The sequence below is a fragment of the Neovison vison genome, chromosome 13 (assembly GCF_020171115.1).
Source record: "Neovison vison isolate M4711 chromosome 13, ASM_NN_V1, whole genome shotgun sequence".
Lineage (NCBI taxonomy): Eukaryota > Metazoa > Chordata > Mammalia > Carnivora > Mustelidae > Neogale > Neogale vison.
Genome location: NC_058103.1, coordinates 108425184 through 108443256, shown reverse-complemented (window position 1 = coordinate 108443256; position 18073 = coordinate 108425184). Strand labels below are relative to the sequence as shown.

Below are 18073 nucleotides of genomic sequence, written 5' to 3'. Positions count from 1 at the left end.
TGCCACTGACAAAGAGACCAGCAGTGGTTCTCAGGGATCCCCTTCCCTCATGCTTATGGGTATGGGTGTCAGATCTTGCCATGCTTTAAATTCCTTCTGTCTATCGACAAGACCTTATACTTGGTCTCACTCTACCTATTTATTTATTTATTTGAGAGAGAGAGGGAGAGGGCAAGCATAAGCAGGGCGGAATGGCAGGCAGGGGAGAAGCAGGCTCCCTGCTCAGCAAGGAGCCTGATGTGGGTTTCGATCCCAGGACCCTGAGATCATGACCTAAGCTGAAGGCACAGGCTTAACCGACTGAGCCACCCAGGCACCCCCCACCGTACCTCTGTAGAAAGAGAACACAGGACCTTGTTGAAATGATAGCTGCTTCTCAGGTGCAAAATGAAGCAGAACAGTTTGGCAATTCCTAGGAAATGAACTTGAATGTATTTAATTTTCATCCTTTTGGGTTTTTTTTTTTTTTTTAAAGATTTTATTTATTTATTTGAGAGAGACAGTGAGAGAGAGCATGAGCGAGGAGAAGGTCAGAGAGCGAAGCAGACTCCCCATGGAGCTGGGAGCCTGATGTGGGACTCGATCCCAGGACTCCAGGATCACGCCCTGAGCCGAAGGCAGTCGTCCAACCAACTGCGCCACCCAGGCGTCCCTCCTTTTGGGTTTTTTGTTTGTTTTTGTTTTGTTTTGTTTTTGGTTTGTTTGCTTGTTTTGAGAGCCATTTACATAATGCAGCAGTTTTTGGGGAGAAACAGCCCAGACTGGAGAGAACAGATGAGTAACTTTTCCGAGAGTTGTGGTTTGGGGTTCTGGTTTCTGGCTCTTCTTGAGCCAGTCCGCAAATCAGGGCTTCTCTTCTCCTTTTTTCAAGTTCCTAGAACCTACCCCCTCGACCCTGAATTTGCAGGCACCCCCTGCATTAGATACCTAGGAGAAGTGCAGTTAGTGACCTTGAAGGGTACACAGTGAGAGGCGGCAGAGATGATGGACATGAGCAAGGACTTGAGAGTCAGACCTGCGTTTATTAACTGTGGAAGCTTCAAAAAGTTGGTTTTCTTGTTTGTAAGATGGGGTTAATAACACTATCCATCCAAGAGGATATTTTTGGTAAGAGTTAAATGAGATGATGCACATAAAATACTTACAGCATATTCATCAGAGCGTAGGAACTACCCAATAAACACAAGCTGCTACTATTATCATTACGGGTGGATGGGATCCTGCTGTGTCAAGTTAAAGGAATTAAAAGCAAAAGTAGCCAAGTTGCTTTCTTGACAGACACACACACAGCTGTCCTTCTCTGCTTTGGGAGTCTTATGAGCCAAATGGAATCCTTGTAATGCTACTCTCTCTTTTTTTTTTTTTTTTGAAGATTTTATTTATTTATTTGACAGAGAGCACAAGTAGGCAGAGAGACAGGCAGAAAGTGTGTGTGTGTGGGGGGGAACCAGGCTCCCCGCTGAGCAGAGAGCCCAGTGTGGGGCTCGGTCCCTGGGCCCTGGGATCATGACCTGAGCTGAAGGCAGAGGCTTTAACCCACTGAGCCACCCAGGCTAGCCCTTCTCTCGTCTCTCCTGTGCTCCGTGCTCTGTTCCATCTCAGCCGCCAGTCCCTTGAGTAGAATATTTACACACAAGACAACTAAAACCTTTTTATGTTTTCTCCATTCCAAGAATATTCCATTTTGAACGGAGCAGCCGTTTGTTAGCACTTAGGTCGTTTTAAAACTACTGTGTATTGTGCTGAAATGTACCGCACAAAAGGACATTTCTGCCCAGTTCCCTGTGTTTAGGTGATTCAGAGCATCCCTCATAGTGTAACCAATGGGGGGTAGGGGAACGGAGCCAGAGCACTGAGCCCACAACCCTAATCCACTCAATTCCCCTGTTTCCAGATCATGTCACACGAGCTCTTCTCCAGATTTAGTCTCCGGTTCTTTGGAAGATGATAAAATGGTAGCCTGGGTTGGAAGCAATTCCTTTTACTGTTCGAGATTAGAAGAACACTTATCCTCTGCTGGGAAGAGGTGGCATGTCTCTCTGTGAGGAGCCGATGAACGAAACGGAAGGACATGCTGTGGAAAGGAAACTTTGACCACGTAGGGCTTTCATTTGTGAAAACACCACACACCCTCACCGCCACTTGTCCCACCTCACGCTGCAGACTCCCGAGAACTCAAGGGATATTTTTAGAAGCTTGGGTTCCTAGATCTCAAACAAAGAGCTGCTGTGAGAAATAATACTAAAAAATAATTCAGGAACTGCCAGGTGGAGGCTGGTGCTAAGATCTTGGAAAAGGAAGCCTCCCTTCTGGAAAGCTGCTGAGGACACCTGCTAAGGATGGGACACAGGCTTGAAGAACTCGAGTGCTCCGGGAAGGAAGTGTTCCCCACCAGATCACCCCCACGTAACGCGGAAGCGGCCAGGTGTCCGTGTGGTTTGGTTATATTTGCATGTGGGAAGTGGCCTTCAGGTGTCCTCTTGGAATGGAGATCCAAAGCGCTAGTCAACGTAGCATTCTCTTTGTTGAGGCCGGGTTTGGTTTGCTTTGTATCTCCATGCGCGTTCTGCCCATGTAGACTGTTCAGCTAACTTTGTGGGAAGGAGAGGTCTGTCTGAAGGAAAGAGAAATGTATTTGGTCGAAATATATTGAAGCGAAATATACTCCATGCCTGCTTCATTTTTATAGAGATCTTCTTGAGGCAAGCCACAGGGCCTGGTCAGTCATGAAAACTTTACAGTGTTACTGAAGACTGGTAGAGGTAGCAGCGGCAGCTGTGGTGGTAGTAGTGTGTGGGTTAGCCTGATGAGCTGGCAGCCTGGGCTGAGGGAGTGGCTTCATTAAGGGACAGGGTGTCACTTAGGCGCTGGGTGGGTCTCCACCCCCACTTCCCCATGGCAGAGTGGGCAGGTAAATGGTTTCTGTCAGTATTTATGGTCTCTCATTCAGGTGCTTCTGCCCCATGATAGCAAATAAGCAGTGGGTGGCGAAGGAAGCCTGGGATTCTTAAGGCTACAGTTTTGTCCCTTGGCCCCTCACATCCTCGCCCAAAGGAGGAGTTACTCAGGTGTTTGAAGCAGAATTTATTTAGAGTAAATACATTACAGTTTAAAAATTTTCATATTTGACGTATTAGTGACTTCTTTATTTTAAAATCTTAGACACCTTATCTAAAATGTGATGTTTTAAGAAGGTATCAGAAAGCTCGCCATGTGTGTGAAGCTTTTCTTTCCCTATCTGTTATGGAAATATTGCAGGTTTCTTTTATGACACCTGCTGATTAATATATTCAGGATATAAACTGTCCTTTTAAGGGAGGAAGTCTTTCCTCTGTAAATGTCACTGACTTCACCTTCTCTTTGTTGAGATTGTTTGCGATTGGCTGTGCAATATTTCTTGGAGACCTGGGTGCCTATGTTCTACCCGTAGAGTTTGTGAGGTTGCACTCATGTTCAAGTCACTATCAGCTACTGAAAGTTTCTCATGCCTCTTGGCCATGTGTCTAGACCTAACATTCCCACATTCATCCTCGTATGGGGCATATGAATAGCATAGTTTTTGGGGGTTGGGGGCATGGGGGGGCACAGAAAACTGAAACTTAGACTCTTGAATAATAAGTAGCTGGCAGTCTCTCAGCAAATGATGATGGTGTTGGGGCCACTACAAGATCTTTGGCTCCAAAGCCAGTGTTCCCTCTTTGCTTCTCATTTTTGTGTATTTTTTTAATTTGAAAAAAAAAATTGCAATATGGAAAATGATAGAGAATAGTAAAAAACAAAGACACAGGTACTCTCCTCTAGAAGTGCCAAAATGTTAACATCTTGGCATATTTCAGATTTTTTCCAAGTAAAATAAAAAAGTAGAAGGAGGTTCTTTTTATTCCTCTGGTCTTTTCCCTTCTTCCCCACTCCCTCCCTCTTCAGAAGCCATTTGGTCTCCATCTAGGCCACGTTTTGGTGTTTTTACAGCATACGTATTTACCTATTATCAGTATTTAGCCTCATGTATGTGTTTAAAAATGTATGTCCATCTTTGTTTATAATCTCCAAGTAAGTAGATTTTATTGTTTATAGCATTCAACTTACTCTTTTCCCCAGTTTTGTTTTTGTTTTTGGTGTTGTTGCCTATGAAGCTACACTATTTATTTTCATGGATCTCTAATATTTCATTGAATTAATGTAACATCATGTGTCCTATTGACAGATGTTTGACTTGTTTCCAGATTTTTGTTCTTTTACAAACAATGCCAAGCAGTCTCCTTGCTTCTGTCGTTGGGGAACGTGGCTGGAGGAGGACCTGCTTGGGCCTTGGGTCGGCACAGTTTCCCCTTCATTAGATACTGCCCAGTTGGTCTCTGGAGGGTGCGCCCACTTCTACCCACCGGGAGTGTGGATTTCCCCACATCCTCACCACCTCTTGGCACTGTTGGACCATAATTTTAGCCGGCTGTGAAATAGTACCTCTTTATTTTGGTTGTAATTTGCTCCAGCCAGATTACTGCTCATGGCTCCGGGTGCCGCCGAGCATCCTTTCATCAGTGTGTTGACCATTCAGTCTTCCTCCTCTTTCATGAGCTGGCTGTTTCTATCTCTTGTGCACTTTCCCATATGGCGATCACTTCTGCTGCTGAATTGTCGGGACTCTGCATACTGCGATACTGATCATTTGTCACAGTGTTTCTTCTCCCAGCCAATGTGTTTCTTCGTTTATGGTATCTTGTGTAAGGCACACATTTTACATAAACTGGCTAATGCTTTGGTGCTGTGTCTTGGGTCTTGTTTGTTTGCCATCTATCTATCTATCTTTGTATACATAGTATATATATGATGTATATATACATATACATCATAATGTATATATACATATATATACATTTTTAATTAACATATAATGTATTATAAACCCCAGGGGTACAGGTCTGTGAATTGCCAGGTTTATACACTTCACAGCACTCACCATAGCACATACCTTCCCCGATGTCCATAACCCCACCCCCCTCTCCTGTCCCCCCTCCCTCCTCCAGCAACCCTCAGTTTGTTTTGTGAGATTGAGTCTCTTATGGTTTGTCTTCCTCCCAATCCCATTGTTTCATTTTTTTCCTTCACTACCCCCCAAACCCCCCATGTTGCCTCTCAACTTCCTCGTATCAGGGAGATCATATGATAATTGTCCTTTTCTGATTGAGTTATTTCACTTAGTATAATACTCTGTAGTTCCATCCATGTCATCACAAATGGCAAGTTTTCATTTCTTTTGATGGCTGCATAATATTCTATTGTTTCTGTGTATGTGTGTGTGTGTGTGTGTATATATATATATATCTCACATCTTTATCCATTCATCTGTGCCATCAGGATATCTTTGTGATCATTTTAGAGTTTTGTTTTTCATCTTTATGGTTTAGTTACAACCCCTACCACACTCATAGCCTTTATCTTCTCTTACTCTTTTACTCCATACACTTACATCCTAGAATAGATATACTGCATTTCTCTGTTTCACTTACTTGTTTGTTGTCTGCTTGCCCTCACTAGAATGTAAGCTCCACAAGGGCAGTGGCTTTTCTCTGTTTCGCTCTTGGCTAGACTCCTAACATCTGGAACAGTCACTGGTGTATAGTAGGTGTTCAATGAATGTTTGATGAACAAATAAAGAATAATCCATGTGTAATTTATTTCTGTGTATATACTGTAAACAACTTTGCATTTTTCTTTTTGTGTGTGTGTTATTTTTGTTTGTTTTTTGGGGGTTTGGTATTTTTTTTTTTTTCTGCTCATGGAAAGCTTGTTTTTCTAATAGCATTTAGCCAGTATTCCTTCCTTGCCCCATTGAGTTTTTCACAGCCCCTTTATCAAGCTGGAGTTGTTCCCCTTGACTGTCTTTCAGTACTTCTGTTCTCCTGCCCTGATGGGTCCATCAAAACTCATTTCAGAAACACCTTTTATGAACAAAATGCAAAAATAGACATCAAGTTCTTGCCATCAAAGAACTTTCTGATTGATACTAAAACTTGCTAGAACTCGAGGCAAACTATGACGAGTATTAAGCAGGGTTTTGAGCTGCATGCTGGGGACAGGGAAGCTAGAGACAGGAGTGATTAAGTTCACAGGCTTTGAGAAAACAATCTGGTTTTGCATCATGCTCCTCTCTTCCCTAGGCTTTCTGTCTTGAGCAAGTCAGTTGTTTTCAACATTCAGTTTCCTTATCAACCAAATGAGGACGATGGTAATCTTGCCTGCTTCAGAGGCTGTTGTAAGTAAGGATTGACTGATGTAACATAGGCGAGGGGCTTGGCGCTGGTGTGGGGGCAGAGACCTTGGGGAGGGAATGAGAACTGACCACGTCTTACAGGATGGATTGGATTTTTCTAGGCAGGGACTAAATGGGTGGAAAAGGACATGTCAGACAAAATACAGAATAACAACAACAAAACAACAAAAAACAAAAACATGGAGACCAGAAAGTAGAGGGGGAGTGCAAGGAGCTATCAGTCTAGTTTGACTAGATGGTAGTGGGCAGGGAGAATGGAGAGGCTGGAATTGAGGTGGAGACCAGTCATGGGTTCGCACCTGCTCAGCACCAAGCTGAGAAAATGTCTGGTGTTACCTCCTCAGTGGGGCCCTTTGCCTGGTCAGATGTGACCCCAGAATGACGTCTCTGGCAGGAGGGAGCCGGGCGACTCAGAGAGGAGAGAAGCTGGAAGGGCAGCTAGGAGGCTCCCGGGAGATGCCTGGCCTGGCTGATGCGGGTGAAGGGCCACACTCCTGGACACTTGAACTTAGGGACATTGTAAAACCTACCATTGCTGAGGCACCAGCTCTGTCCCACCTGCGGAGCTGGGGCTGCCACATGCCTCATCGTAGGTTCGTCTGAAACCATTCTCTCCCTGGACATTCCTGTTCAATGCAGAGTCTTTTGTCCAAGTCAGAGGGGAAAAAAACAGCCTTAAGACTTAGGGCTGCAGCAGACACTTTGTAAAGGACGATCCCAGCCAGCTCTCCCCAGCCTGGCCTGATTCCCCGCAGTGTGGCAGTGATAGGTCACCACCCTGGGGAGGGTGGCAGCAAACCTCTGAATGTCAGTGTGGTGAGAGAAAGAGCCTGGGCCTTGTCCTCAGGGAGATCTCAGCCCTGCTGGCATCCAGCTCTCGAGTGACCAGTTGTCCTGGTTTGCCTGCGAGTGAGAAAGCTCCTGGCACATGAGATCCCAGTGTGAAAGCCTGGGCAGCACTGGGAAAGCTGGGATGAGCCGGTCACCCTCTTCAGCCCCCGAGTCTGACCCCTGCCCTCACCCCACCGGCAGTCAGTCGGCAGGTGCTTCTTGCCTCAGGGATATGAAACTTCTCTGTGCCTCTCCCTTTATTACACTTTCTTGGGTGTTTCTCTGCCCACTGCCTGCCTGCCTTTGTGGGATGTGTGGTCCATGAAGGTGGAGATCAGGTCTTCCTGGCTGACTGCTGTGTGCCCAGTGCCTAACACTGAGCCTGATGCCGAGGTGATCCTAGGGGATTGCTGAGGGAACAACGGGTGATGAAACTCTAGCAAGATCAGTTTCCTCCTCTGTGGGGATGACCACGCCACCTAGGGTTGTTTCTGGGAATAACCAGCAAACCCAGCAAGAGTCCTGGTCCCCAGGACACCCCTCCATCTCCCTCCCCAGGGGTACATTATTCCCCGTCAGATCGGAAAGCCAGTGTATCCATTCTTCCCTGATGTTTATACAGCCCCGTCATGTTTAGGCCCCGGGGAGAAGCAGGGTGCTCCTCCTCTCCTCACAGAGAAGCTGGGTTATCTTTAATATAAGATAGAAATCAAACCAAATTAGATTATTTTACCTCAGAAGCCAGTTTCAACTGATCCTTTTGAATGGTATCGTTCTATTATTATATATTACTTCAAACTTAATAGAAAAAAATTGATTAAAATATGTGCCCTGATCATAGCTAGCCTGGCTGAATGCCACAAGACACATTAATTGGAAATGAATTTCTACAAACCCAATCAAACATCATGAAGATGAAAAATGTACCTTTTTCCCTCCGTTCCGTCATTGATTTTTCATTTTCCCCACTCAGAGCTTCATTTAGCAATTTTTCAGTTTCGTTTTGTTGTGGCCTTAATTCATTCCCTTCACTCCCCCGGAATGAGATAATGTACCATTTTCCTTGTCCTTTTTAAACTGTTCTTTTATGTTGCATTAGTGCAGGGCAGATTCTGATCTTGTCATATTTCCTTATGTTTTATTATTTTTTAGGAAAAGAGGGTAACTTTATTATTTTGAAAATTCTTACTGCGGTGGTTTTTATCAAGGAGAATGCACTTTAAAAATACAATAACTGTGAAATTACAGTGTTACAAGACTTCGGAGATAGAATTAAGAGTAGCTGTTGCAAACACGGAAAGCCTTTTCAGAGGAAGAGTGGGGCGTATCCATTATTCTTATTTCTTGTGGCAGGGTACGTGAAGATTGAACATGATGCTGATTTTAAGGGAAATGGGGACAATTTTTTTTAAAAGATTTTATTTATTTATTTGACAGGCAGAGATCACAAGCAGGCAGAGAGGCAGGCAGAGAGAGAGGAGGAAGCAGGCTCCCCGCTGAGCAGAGAGCCCGATGTGGGGCTCAATCCCAGGACCCTGGGATCATGACCTGAGCTGAAGGCAGAGGCTTTAACCCACTGAGCCACACAGGCACCCCGAAATGGGGACAATTTTATTTTCTAGATCACAGAGGGGAACAAGAGTGTGGGTGGCAAACAAGGCCCTGTCAGGACAAGGGGAGCCAAAAGGAGAAGGTGATTGCATGCCTGAGTGAGTTCTGGAAGATTCTTGGCAGTCCTGTTCCATGCCAGCTCTGGTCATTTCATTGATTCACTGGGCCTCGGGAGGGGAGGGGGTTTGAAAACAATAAGGGGAATCTTCACACTGTTTTTCTTAAGAACTTTTCAAATACACTAACAGCATAATTTCCCCTGAGAAGTCAACGAGGACTCATAATAAAGTATCCTATTGCTTTACTTTTACCTAGAATTCATAATCCTGGTTATCTTATTTTTGATTAGAAGTTTTAACTGGCAGTTACCCATCTTTGATACAGTTTTCAGTGGGAAAATGAATTATCTCTTCATAAATGCAACTTAAAGCAGAAAGCCTTTTGAAGTGAGGGTCTGTGGGAAAGAGTAGCAAATCAGAGGTGTTGGTGGTGGAGGTTGGGAGTTTTATTAACGTGTGGTCAAGTTTCACAGTACACGCACACGTGCGCACACACACACAGCCCTCACACACTGATTTTGAATATATGTGCCTATGGGCCTTACTTGGTTATCCCTAAACTTTGAATGAAAACAAAATTAAACACATTCCCAAGAAAATAAGCAATTATATCATAGACCTCATTTGCTCTGAAAACAATCTAGTTTTCTTGCCCTTGCCAGATTTTAATGCGATTCAACGTGATTGTCCATTTTAACATAACTTCTAGTTCCGTGCTCCATTTCGGTGTGCTTACGGTTTTATTTAAGGCATTTTCCGGAGACATGCATATTATTACTAGGCAGCTGGTAACACATGACACCCTAAATCACATTTTTTTTTTAAGATTTTATTTATTTGACAGAGATCTCAAGTAGGCAGACAGGCAGGCAGAGAGAGATGGGGAAGCAGGCTCCCCGCTGAGCAGAGAGCCCGATGCAGGGCTCGATCCCAAGACCCTGTGATCATGACCTGAGCTGAAGGCAGAGGCTTAACCCACTGAGCCACCCAGGTGCCCCCTAAACCACAGTTTCTTTAAAAAAAACACATTAAGTGTTGTCTAACATTTAATACTTAGTTGCTGCTGCATTTCTTATATCTGTTGCTTTCTCTTCATATCCCCAACCTCGATAGTTATGTTTGGCAAGTCTCGCACAATCAGGTACTATTCACATAATTCTAATCATAGAACTGTATCATCTTCTGACATTGACCTGAAATGACCTGTGACCTAAATGTCTGTCACTAATGGGAAACAAATTCCAGGAAGATGAGAAGCCTTGTAACTTCTAGGGTTGCTCCAAATCCATAACAGGACCTTCTTAAAATCTGGCACAGTTTCATTTTGTTCCAGTTGACATACAGGCTTTTTCCCGAAAGAAATCGGAAGGAGTTCTTTCACTATAGCATCCCCACCTCCCGAAAACAAGTTATAAAAATGTGTGGATTGACAGGGCAATTACATCTTCTAAGAGAACAGTTCTTTTGTATAAGATCATTGATACAGTAACGTGTCTCCTGTGGGTGTGCTGTCTAGTGCAAGAGAAAGATGTCAACAAAGGATTGTAGCAGCAGTCAGGGGCCCTAATGGGGGTTTGTTCAAAGGACTGAGGTAGAACAGAAGAGGGAGACTTGTGAGTATGTTGTGACGGCAGATTTCCTGGTAGAGAGGTGGGTGGGAGGTGGGAAGTTATGTGTGGTAAAAGCAGCAGCCTGTGCAAAGGCCCAGAGGCAGGACCACTGCATGTCTGTGGAGTGCTGAGAGAATGGACTGGCTTAAGTGTAGGGTTCATCGGGGACAGGACAGGCCTGAAATGACAGTGGGGAGATAGCGGGACCATGGGAGGGCCTCACGTCCATGCTAGGGAGTTCAAATGTTAGAAGTTTGGAAGAGTTTTTAAGGAAGAGAGTGATATATTCAGCATCTCTGGGGGTAGGCCTAGAAGTCAGTATTTTGTAAAAGCTCCCTCTAGGTGTTTCCGTTGTGTGGCCATAGCCTCAGAGGGATTGCTTAGCTCAGATCAGCCAGGGAGCTGACTCCACAGTGGCCAGTGTGAAGAAAAGCCATTAACTAGAGGTACCCCTCCGCCCCCTACCACCACTGTGAATATCAAATGGGCTGTAGTCTTAAGAGATCTAGCATCATTAGGCTGCAATGCATATATTCAGTTGAGTTACAAAGAAACATGCTTTTTGAGACAAAACTAAGAAAAAATTCTATTAACATTAGTTAAGAGGTTCCAGATTTTACCAAGGTGGGTTTCTTCCTTTGTTCTATAAGGGGGTCTACTGTTTCATATTGAAATTTAACTGTTGGGACAAGATTATGCTCCTGTTCAGTAAATGGATGAGGTCTGGAAAATAAGTGCTTCTTAGTTCTCATTTCTTAATGCCCTGATTTGAGCCTGGGAGCTTGGGTCATTTACCACCACCAGGTGACAGCTGGACCAAAATGCAGCTTCATGAAGAAGACACAAAGCTCTTCAAGGTCAAATTTACAGACTTCAGTGTATGGGAAAGAGTAGAAATTGCATGCCAGCTGCATGGTATCCTGGATTTTGGAGTGGCTCCTGATTCTGGGGGTGCTTTGGAGGGGTATATCCGCCTTGGTCCATCAGGGCCCCCAAGAATCTCTTCCAGACAATTTTTCCCCTGGAGTCTAAGGAATAGACTGTTGAGAGATGGACGGATGGAGTCACTGATTCATTCATTCATTATCTGAGAGTAGAAAGATGACCAAGGTCTTCACTCTCAAGCTCCCAGTCTAAGTGGGGAGGAATGCCAGCAGTAACACAGTAGTAGCTAGATTTTGAGTGTTTATCATGTTCTGGGCTCTATAGGAGACAATAGTTGAAGGCACTTTGAAGTCAGCAGTCAGAAATAACACACTTACCCTCAGATATGTGACTTAGAGATAGCGCCTCATGATGGGTGTCTCTTAGGAGGTCGCGTGGGTTGGGCTGAGTTGGGATTCCGAGTTGACACACTTGTAGGACAGGAGGGCCGAGGCATGTCCTGTCTGTCATCCTTGGTGTCCTTTTTCGTCTAATCCGAACATATCAACCCCCGTGGAAGATGCTCCTGTAAGGAACGCTCGAGGATGAAAGCCAATGCGTGGGCCCAGCATTCCCTCAGCCCAAGAGCACGATTGCTTCTCGAAGCTTCAGTTGCTGAAAGGCAGGACTTGTCAGCAGAAGCTTCAGCACCTACCCCCCCCAAATCCTTCCCATAGCCGTTCTGTCTCCCCAGAAGGCAGGGCCTGTTTGCTCCAGCATCAGCCCTCTGTTCTCTCAGAACTCACAGAATTGCCTTCTCTCCACATCCTGCAGACGACATATCTGCCTTGTATCTCCTCCATTTTTAAGTGAAAATCCTCAATATCTTCCTATGAACTGCCCATTAGAATGCCTTCAATCACATCTCTTGCTTCCCTGGACTCACCAACCACTCTGATTACTTCAGAGAGAGTGAAATAAGGGTACTCCAAGTCCCTTTTTATGTTAATTGATGAAATTTACCCAGACCTCCTTGGAATATTGTAGCTCATTTCAGTACCCATCTTGCCTCTCATTTAAAGAATTCAAATCAATTTTTTAAAAGGTCTTAATACTATAAGAAGGAATGAAAGAAGAACACCGTAAGAACCATTTTTTGAAAACCATTCCTAAAACACTGAGGGAAATTTAAAGAAAAAGAAACTTTCCTTTTGCCCGTAATTCTACAGCAACTTCAGTATGATTTTGTTGAGCTAACCTCCAGCTTTTACTTTTGATCGTTGCAAGCTTTGGTTTTTCTTTCTTGTTTTATTTTGTTTTTATCCCTCAAGGATTTTCATAAACACTTTTACATTCGGCAGTGTGTTTGCAGTGTCTGTGTCATACGCTCCATCAAATTGATATTCCATAATGTACCACCCCGTGCCTTAGTGCTAGACATTAAGGTTATTTCCAGTTTCTGTTATAAATAATAGGAGCAAGAACATCTTTGTATATATAGCTTTTTTCCTATGTCTGAATTATATCCTTAGGATAAATTCCCAGGAGTGGGATTAGTGGGTCAAAGGGTATGAACAGCTTTATGGCTCTTAATATTTATTGCTTAATTGCCCAAAGGGTCATTCTAATTTACAATGCCACCTGCAACACACGAGAAGGGCTGCCCCTCCCAGCTCTTTCAGGGCTGATTTCTTTAGCTGGTAGTTTTGGGCGCATTCAATCATTATTAAAGGGTAACTTGTTACTGTTTTTAATTATAATTTCTTTAATTATTATCAACATTGGACAGTTTTTCTTAAATGTGTTTCTTATTATATTCTGTTTTCTATGGCTTACTTTTTGCGTGGGAGGATTGTATTTTTTGGCACCAGGTGGAATTTAAAATATTTTATCATGAAAATGTCAGATGCACTCAGGACAGAGAGACTGATCGATGAAGCCCCCTGGACTCATGACCAGCTTCAACAAACAGCAAAACTTGGCTCTCTTTGCTGTATTTGCTCCTTCTTTTCCTCTTTTTCCCCTTCATGCAGTCATTTTAAACCAAATCCCAGACATCCTGCTTCTGTTTCCTATACACCTCACCATCCATCTCTAAAACATACGTACTTTTTCTTATATAAACATGATGCCATTGTCGCACCGAACAAAGTTAATGATAATTCCTTGGTATCATGCAATAATACCCATGTGTCCTAAAATTTTCTGGAATGTCTTTAAAATGGTCTTTTTTACTGAAGCCTTGCTTCAGTCAGTATCCAGAGAAGGTCATTTGTTTGGTGGTTATGTTTCTAGAGTCTTTTAATCTAGAACAGGCTTCTCCCTGTGTATCCTTCTCCCCTGCTGAGTTTCCCCCACCCAGAGACATTGTAGGAGACAGGTCAGTTGTCCTATAAATGTTTCTGCGTTCGGGAATTCACTTTTTGTTCATTAGCTCTAGCACACGGTGAGATTCAGTTTTCCCTTTCTTGGGGGCTGGCGTGGGGAGGAAGCACACTTCCTGGTGCTGTGCTGTTTACTCTGTCTTCATGTCTGATTGACCCCCTTTGGGGGATGCTGAGGCCAATCACGGACTCAGATGGGGACAGCCCAAAATGCAGTTGTAAAGTTCTTCCTTACCTTTGCCTCTGACTGGTTCATCTGTTAATTCATCTAATACAATGAGCCACTTACTTCCTAGGGATTGCACAATGGTGATTTTCTACATCTATCATCCTTTCCCCATTTATTCACTGGTATTCTTCTGAAAAACTCTTTCCCTCATTACCTAGGACTTATTAGCAATCTCAAAATGCAGTTTGTACAAGAAAGGCAGGCTACATGCCTTTAAGTCTGCCTCTAAGTTGCCAAGTTTCTAAGTAAGAAGTTGGTTCCCTAGTCATTCCCTAGTCAATGCTGTTGGTTTTGGTTTTTGAAGAATCATAACATACTCAGGGTTTTAAAAACCTATTTATTCCATGTGTTTTACTCAATTACATTCATTATTCTTTTTGATGCTAAAATTGTCATAATCCTTAGCCCAAGGGAGACCCTTCATGCATTTGTTTTCAGGCATAAGGTGTCTTGGGTTCCCCTAGAAAATTTTACCCCTTGAAATGAGCCGTTCCTCGAAGATGACCCATGTTTGGTTGGTGAGGGTTAGTATTTAGATGCCACAATTTGGGTATGTTATGTGTTTATTGTTAAAATTTCTAAGCTTCCTCAGTGGACAGAATTAAGAAATGTATACTTAACAGAGGAAAATAAAATATTACTTATGAGTTCATACTAATATTTTCATTTCAAACTTAACAAAACTTTTTATTTCTTTGATTTCACACTTGTATTTCCTTCTTTTACACTAAAAACCTTGGTTCCAAACATTATTATACTGCAATATCTCAAATAGTTTCAAAACAACACAAAACAACAATACTAACATTATTACCAACAGTTTTCCTAGCGAATAAGAGAGTTCTTTGCAGTTCTGTTTTTAGAATACAGCCCACTAAAAACAGAGCCAAATTAGCTTGTTCAAACTACACTTGATTCTTTTCACCAACTGGATATATAGTGGAGCTCCTTTATTTTGACGCATTTTCAAGTTTTCAGGTTCGCTTTTTTTTTTTCTTTTTGGTTTAGATTTATTTTTTGAATCTGTAAAATGTGCTTTCAAAATTAAATGTAGGTAACAAGGTATTACCAAAAAGTCTTTTCTTCTGCTTCTGATTTCCTTCTTTCCCTATTGGCAACTATTTCTTAATAATTAAGGTTTCTTTTTCCTTTGCAGGATTTCTTTTTGCAAGTGTATATGCATTCCGATGGCCTCCTCGGTTTTACACTAAAGCTTGCGTACCATGTATTTCTTATGAAACAGCTTATCTGCTCCAGAGATCTTCGCAGTCATCCGTTGTCATGATGAACCGTGGTTTATTTAATCAACCACTTATTGATTGATGGAGTTCTGTTTTCTTTGTGTCTTGTCAAAGCCCCAAATCCTTTGTCCAGGTCATTTTGTAGTTTAGCCGATGTGTCTTTGGGGATCTATTTCTAGGAATGGGATTGCTGGGTCAAAGGGCAATGTGATTGTACTTCTGTCTTTTCCTAGCTCTGGCTAGATTCACTTCTAAAGGGAGATGTGTGTCATTTTTGCACTGAGATGGATTTTTTTTTTTTAAGATTTTGCAAATGCACAAATTGAATATACTAGGTTGTTGGGAAATTAGTGTGTTCTTCCAAATCACCGGTTACTGACTAAACCCGCACACTGTTCCCATGATTGCCTGTTGTCTACGGCATAGCCTGGAATGGAGCACCCCGGTTCCTGCTCTTAGGGCATCTGTGGTTTGTCTGTGGAACATGACATGAATGAAAAGCAGAGTTAGAGTAGCTAAGATAGACCGCGTTGTAAAAACAAAGGCGAACACCCAGCTTGAGTCTCTGTCTTTGTCCCAAGCCACATGAATCTTGGATCCTCTCAATTCCATTTGCACTTTTTAGTGACAGTGACCCTGTTCCCAGACCACAACTTCTGACACCTGATTGAATGAATCTACTAACAGGAATAACAGTGTTGAATGTCTGAAATGCGGGCTGACTCTCGAATTTAAGCTGAGTATTGTGTGTGTGTGTGTGTGTGTGTGTGTACTCCCAGAGCATGCTCTCCGGCCCATACATGGGATGTTAATAAGGGTTACACAGCAAAATCAGTTTGGAAACGTCAGGTCAAACAAACCTAATGGGGTGCGACTCCAAAATCATGTGGCCACCGAGCCCTCTGTTCAGGGAGCGTCTCGTGTTAACCCTGTTCCTTGAGACACACAGAGAACCGAAGGGCGGGTTCTAATTGGAGGACAACCAAAGACATCTCTTCTGGTTGATTAACTTGTGTGTGTCTACCGTTGTGTGTGGTTTTCATTAACAGTTCTTCATTTGTTTCTATCCAGATTGAATCGTTGAAGAAGAAGGTGCAGCAGAAACAGCTCTTAATATTGCAGCTTTTGGAAAAGATCTCTTTCTTAGAAGGAGAGGTAAGAAGCTGTGTTTCTTTAAGTTGGTGTCTTCTCTACCATTAAATTTTATGTTGCCGAGCCTACCGCCGACACTTAATTAAAAATATGGCTATTTCCTGGCCTTATAAAATTGATTGAAGGTTAACTGCCAGCACTGAAAATGGGATTCTGACAGCTAGTTTTTCTTTACCAACGACTCTCCTTATCCCAGCCTGCTGCCCACCTCTGCTTTTTGGCTTTCATTTTTCTTGTTCCAGAATTTTCTTAGCGAGTCTGATAAGCTGTTGAGTAACACTGATAATTTCCCGCATGTATGTAGGGCTTTATAACTTGGGAGGTATTTTCATGGACATTCCTCTCGTGGTTCTCTCCGCAACTTTAAGAAAGGCAAGACAAGGATTGTTGTCTTTATAATAACAAATGTTTCAAAAGGAGGCACAGGGGAAAAAAAAATAAAGAAAGAATAGGAGGTCCAGAGGAAGCAGGTGGCTTTGCTCACGATCCCCCAGCTTGGGTAAGGCCGGAGCCAGGCCGAGAGACAGGGTTCTGACTCCACTTCTCTGTGACAGTGAGTCAACAGGTTTGGAGGTGACTCGATTTCACCTGAAACTTTGAAGATGCTTAGTTTTCCCGGCTTTCTGGCTTTCTTGAAAGTCCTTATGAAGATGTGGTGTAGGATCCAAAAAAGGAAATTATGGAGCTGGAAGAATCTTAAGAGCTTAGGTATTAATGGAAGCAGAAGCCAAAATCCATTTGCACTGGAGGCTCTTCATTAAGAGCTTGGCATCGAGCCCCTTCCTTCTGAGCCTCATGAATCTCTCCTATCTGTGCACCTCAGCGTAGTTCTTCCCCGAGGAAGACAGCTCAGGAGACAGTGAGGAAGGATGGAGACAGGACAGAGAGGACATTGGTGAGGCAGCTGGTGTTTCTGGGCGCTATTAATTGCTTTCCACATCCTTTGTATAACTTGGAGCCTAAGAGTGGAATCAGACTTGCCCACGTTTGAACTCTGGATCTGCCTCTTATTAGCTGGGTGACGCTGGGGAGGTTTCTTAGAATCACAGAATGAGGACGGTAAGTGCACCTGCGGGTGTGTCACGGTGCAGCGAGAGTGCAGAGAAAGTGCCTGGCATGTTTCTTAAGAGGCAACCCTAGGAGTTAGATTGTATTTCTCCCACTTTATAGGCGGGGAGACTGAGGTTCAGGGGCATGAAGGAGCCGGGCCAAGGTGATGGTAGAAATGGATAAGCCTGAATTCAAAGCCTGAACTCTTAATCGCCATGTTTGTGGGAAGAGTGAACCGCCTAGAAAAGTCATGGCCCACAGGGACCTGGCGGTAGATTCAAGCTCATGGGTCTTGTTGTGGGAACAGCTGAGTAAATGGGCACTTGCCCTGTCCCCCTCCTCCCTTCCCCTCCGTGGTCCCTGGGTGCAGCTCCAGCCTTACATATGGACGTTTCTAAGAATGTCCTCCCCAATCAGAACAACCCATGGGAGGAATCACACCTTCTTCCCCAGTGAGATCAGAGAGGGGGTGTCCATGTGGGCGCCTGTGGGTCCAGGACAGATGAAGGAGGTGCTGACAGGAGAGGCAGTGCCCACCAGCCCTCTCCCTCCCCTGGCTCTGCCCCTCAGGACAGCTCTTCTGCAGTAGATTATGAAAGCGCGAGGGGATCCTGTGTATAGAGAACATTCCACATGGAGGTTTGTTTAATGCTCGAGTTCTGAAACTCCTCTCTTGCCCAGACCCTGAGATGTGGATATTAGTCCACAGAATAGATCTGGTGAGTGATCCCAGGAAGCCCCAGTAGAGGAGGGGTGGGGGGTGAGTCAGGA

General features: G+C 43.7%; 1 protein-coding gene across 4 annotated transcripts in view; it reads left to right on the top strand.

The window, feature by feature from the left end:
- Positions 1-18073, top strand: part of LOC122894293 (myocardial zonula adherens protein) — an 89355-nt gene that overhangs the window by 50999 nt on the left and 20283 nt on the right. For 3 of the 4 annotated variants that reach the window (XM_044231910.1, XM_044231909.1, XM_044231911.1), the window contains exon 11: positions 16172-16255. In XM_044231910.1, the coding sequence (XP_044087845.1) occupies positions 16172-16255 (84 nt within the window). Of the gene's footprint in view, positions 1-1894; positions 2665-16171; positions 16256-18073 lie in introns of those variants that run through there. The other variant, XM_044231912.1, reaches the window with a different exon arrangement.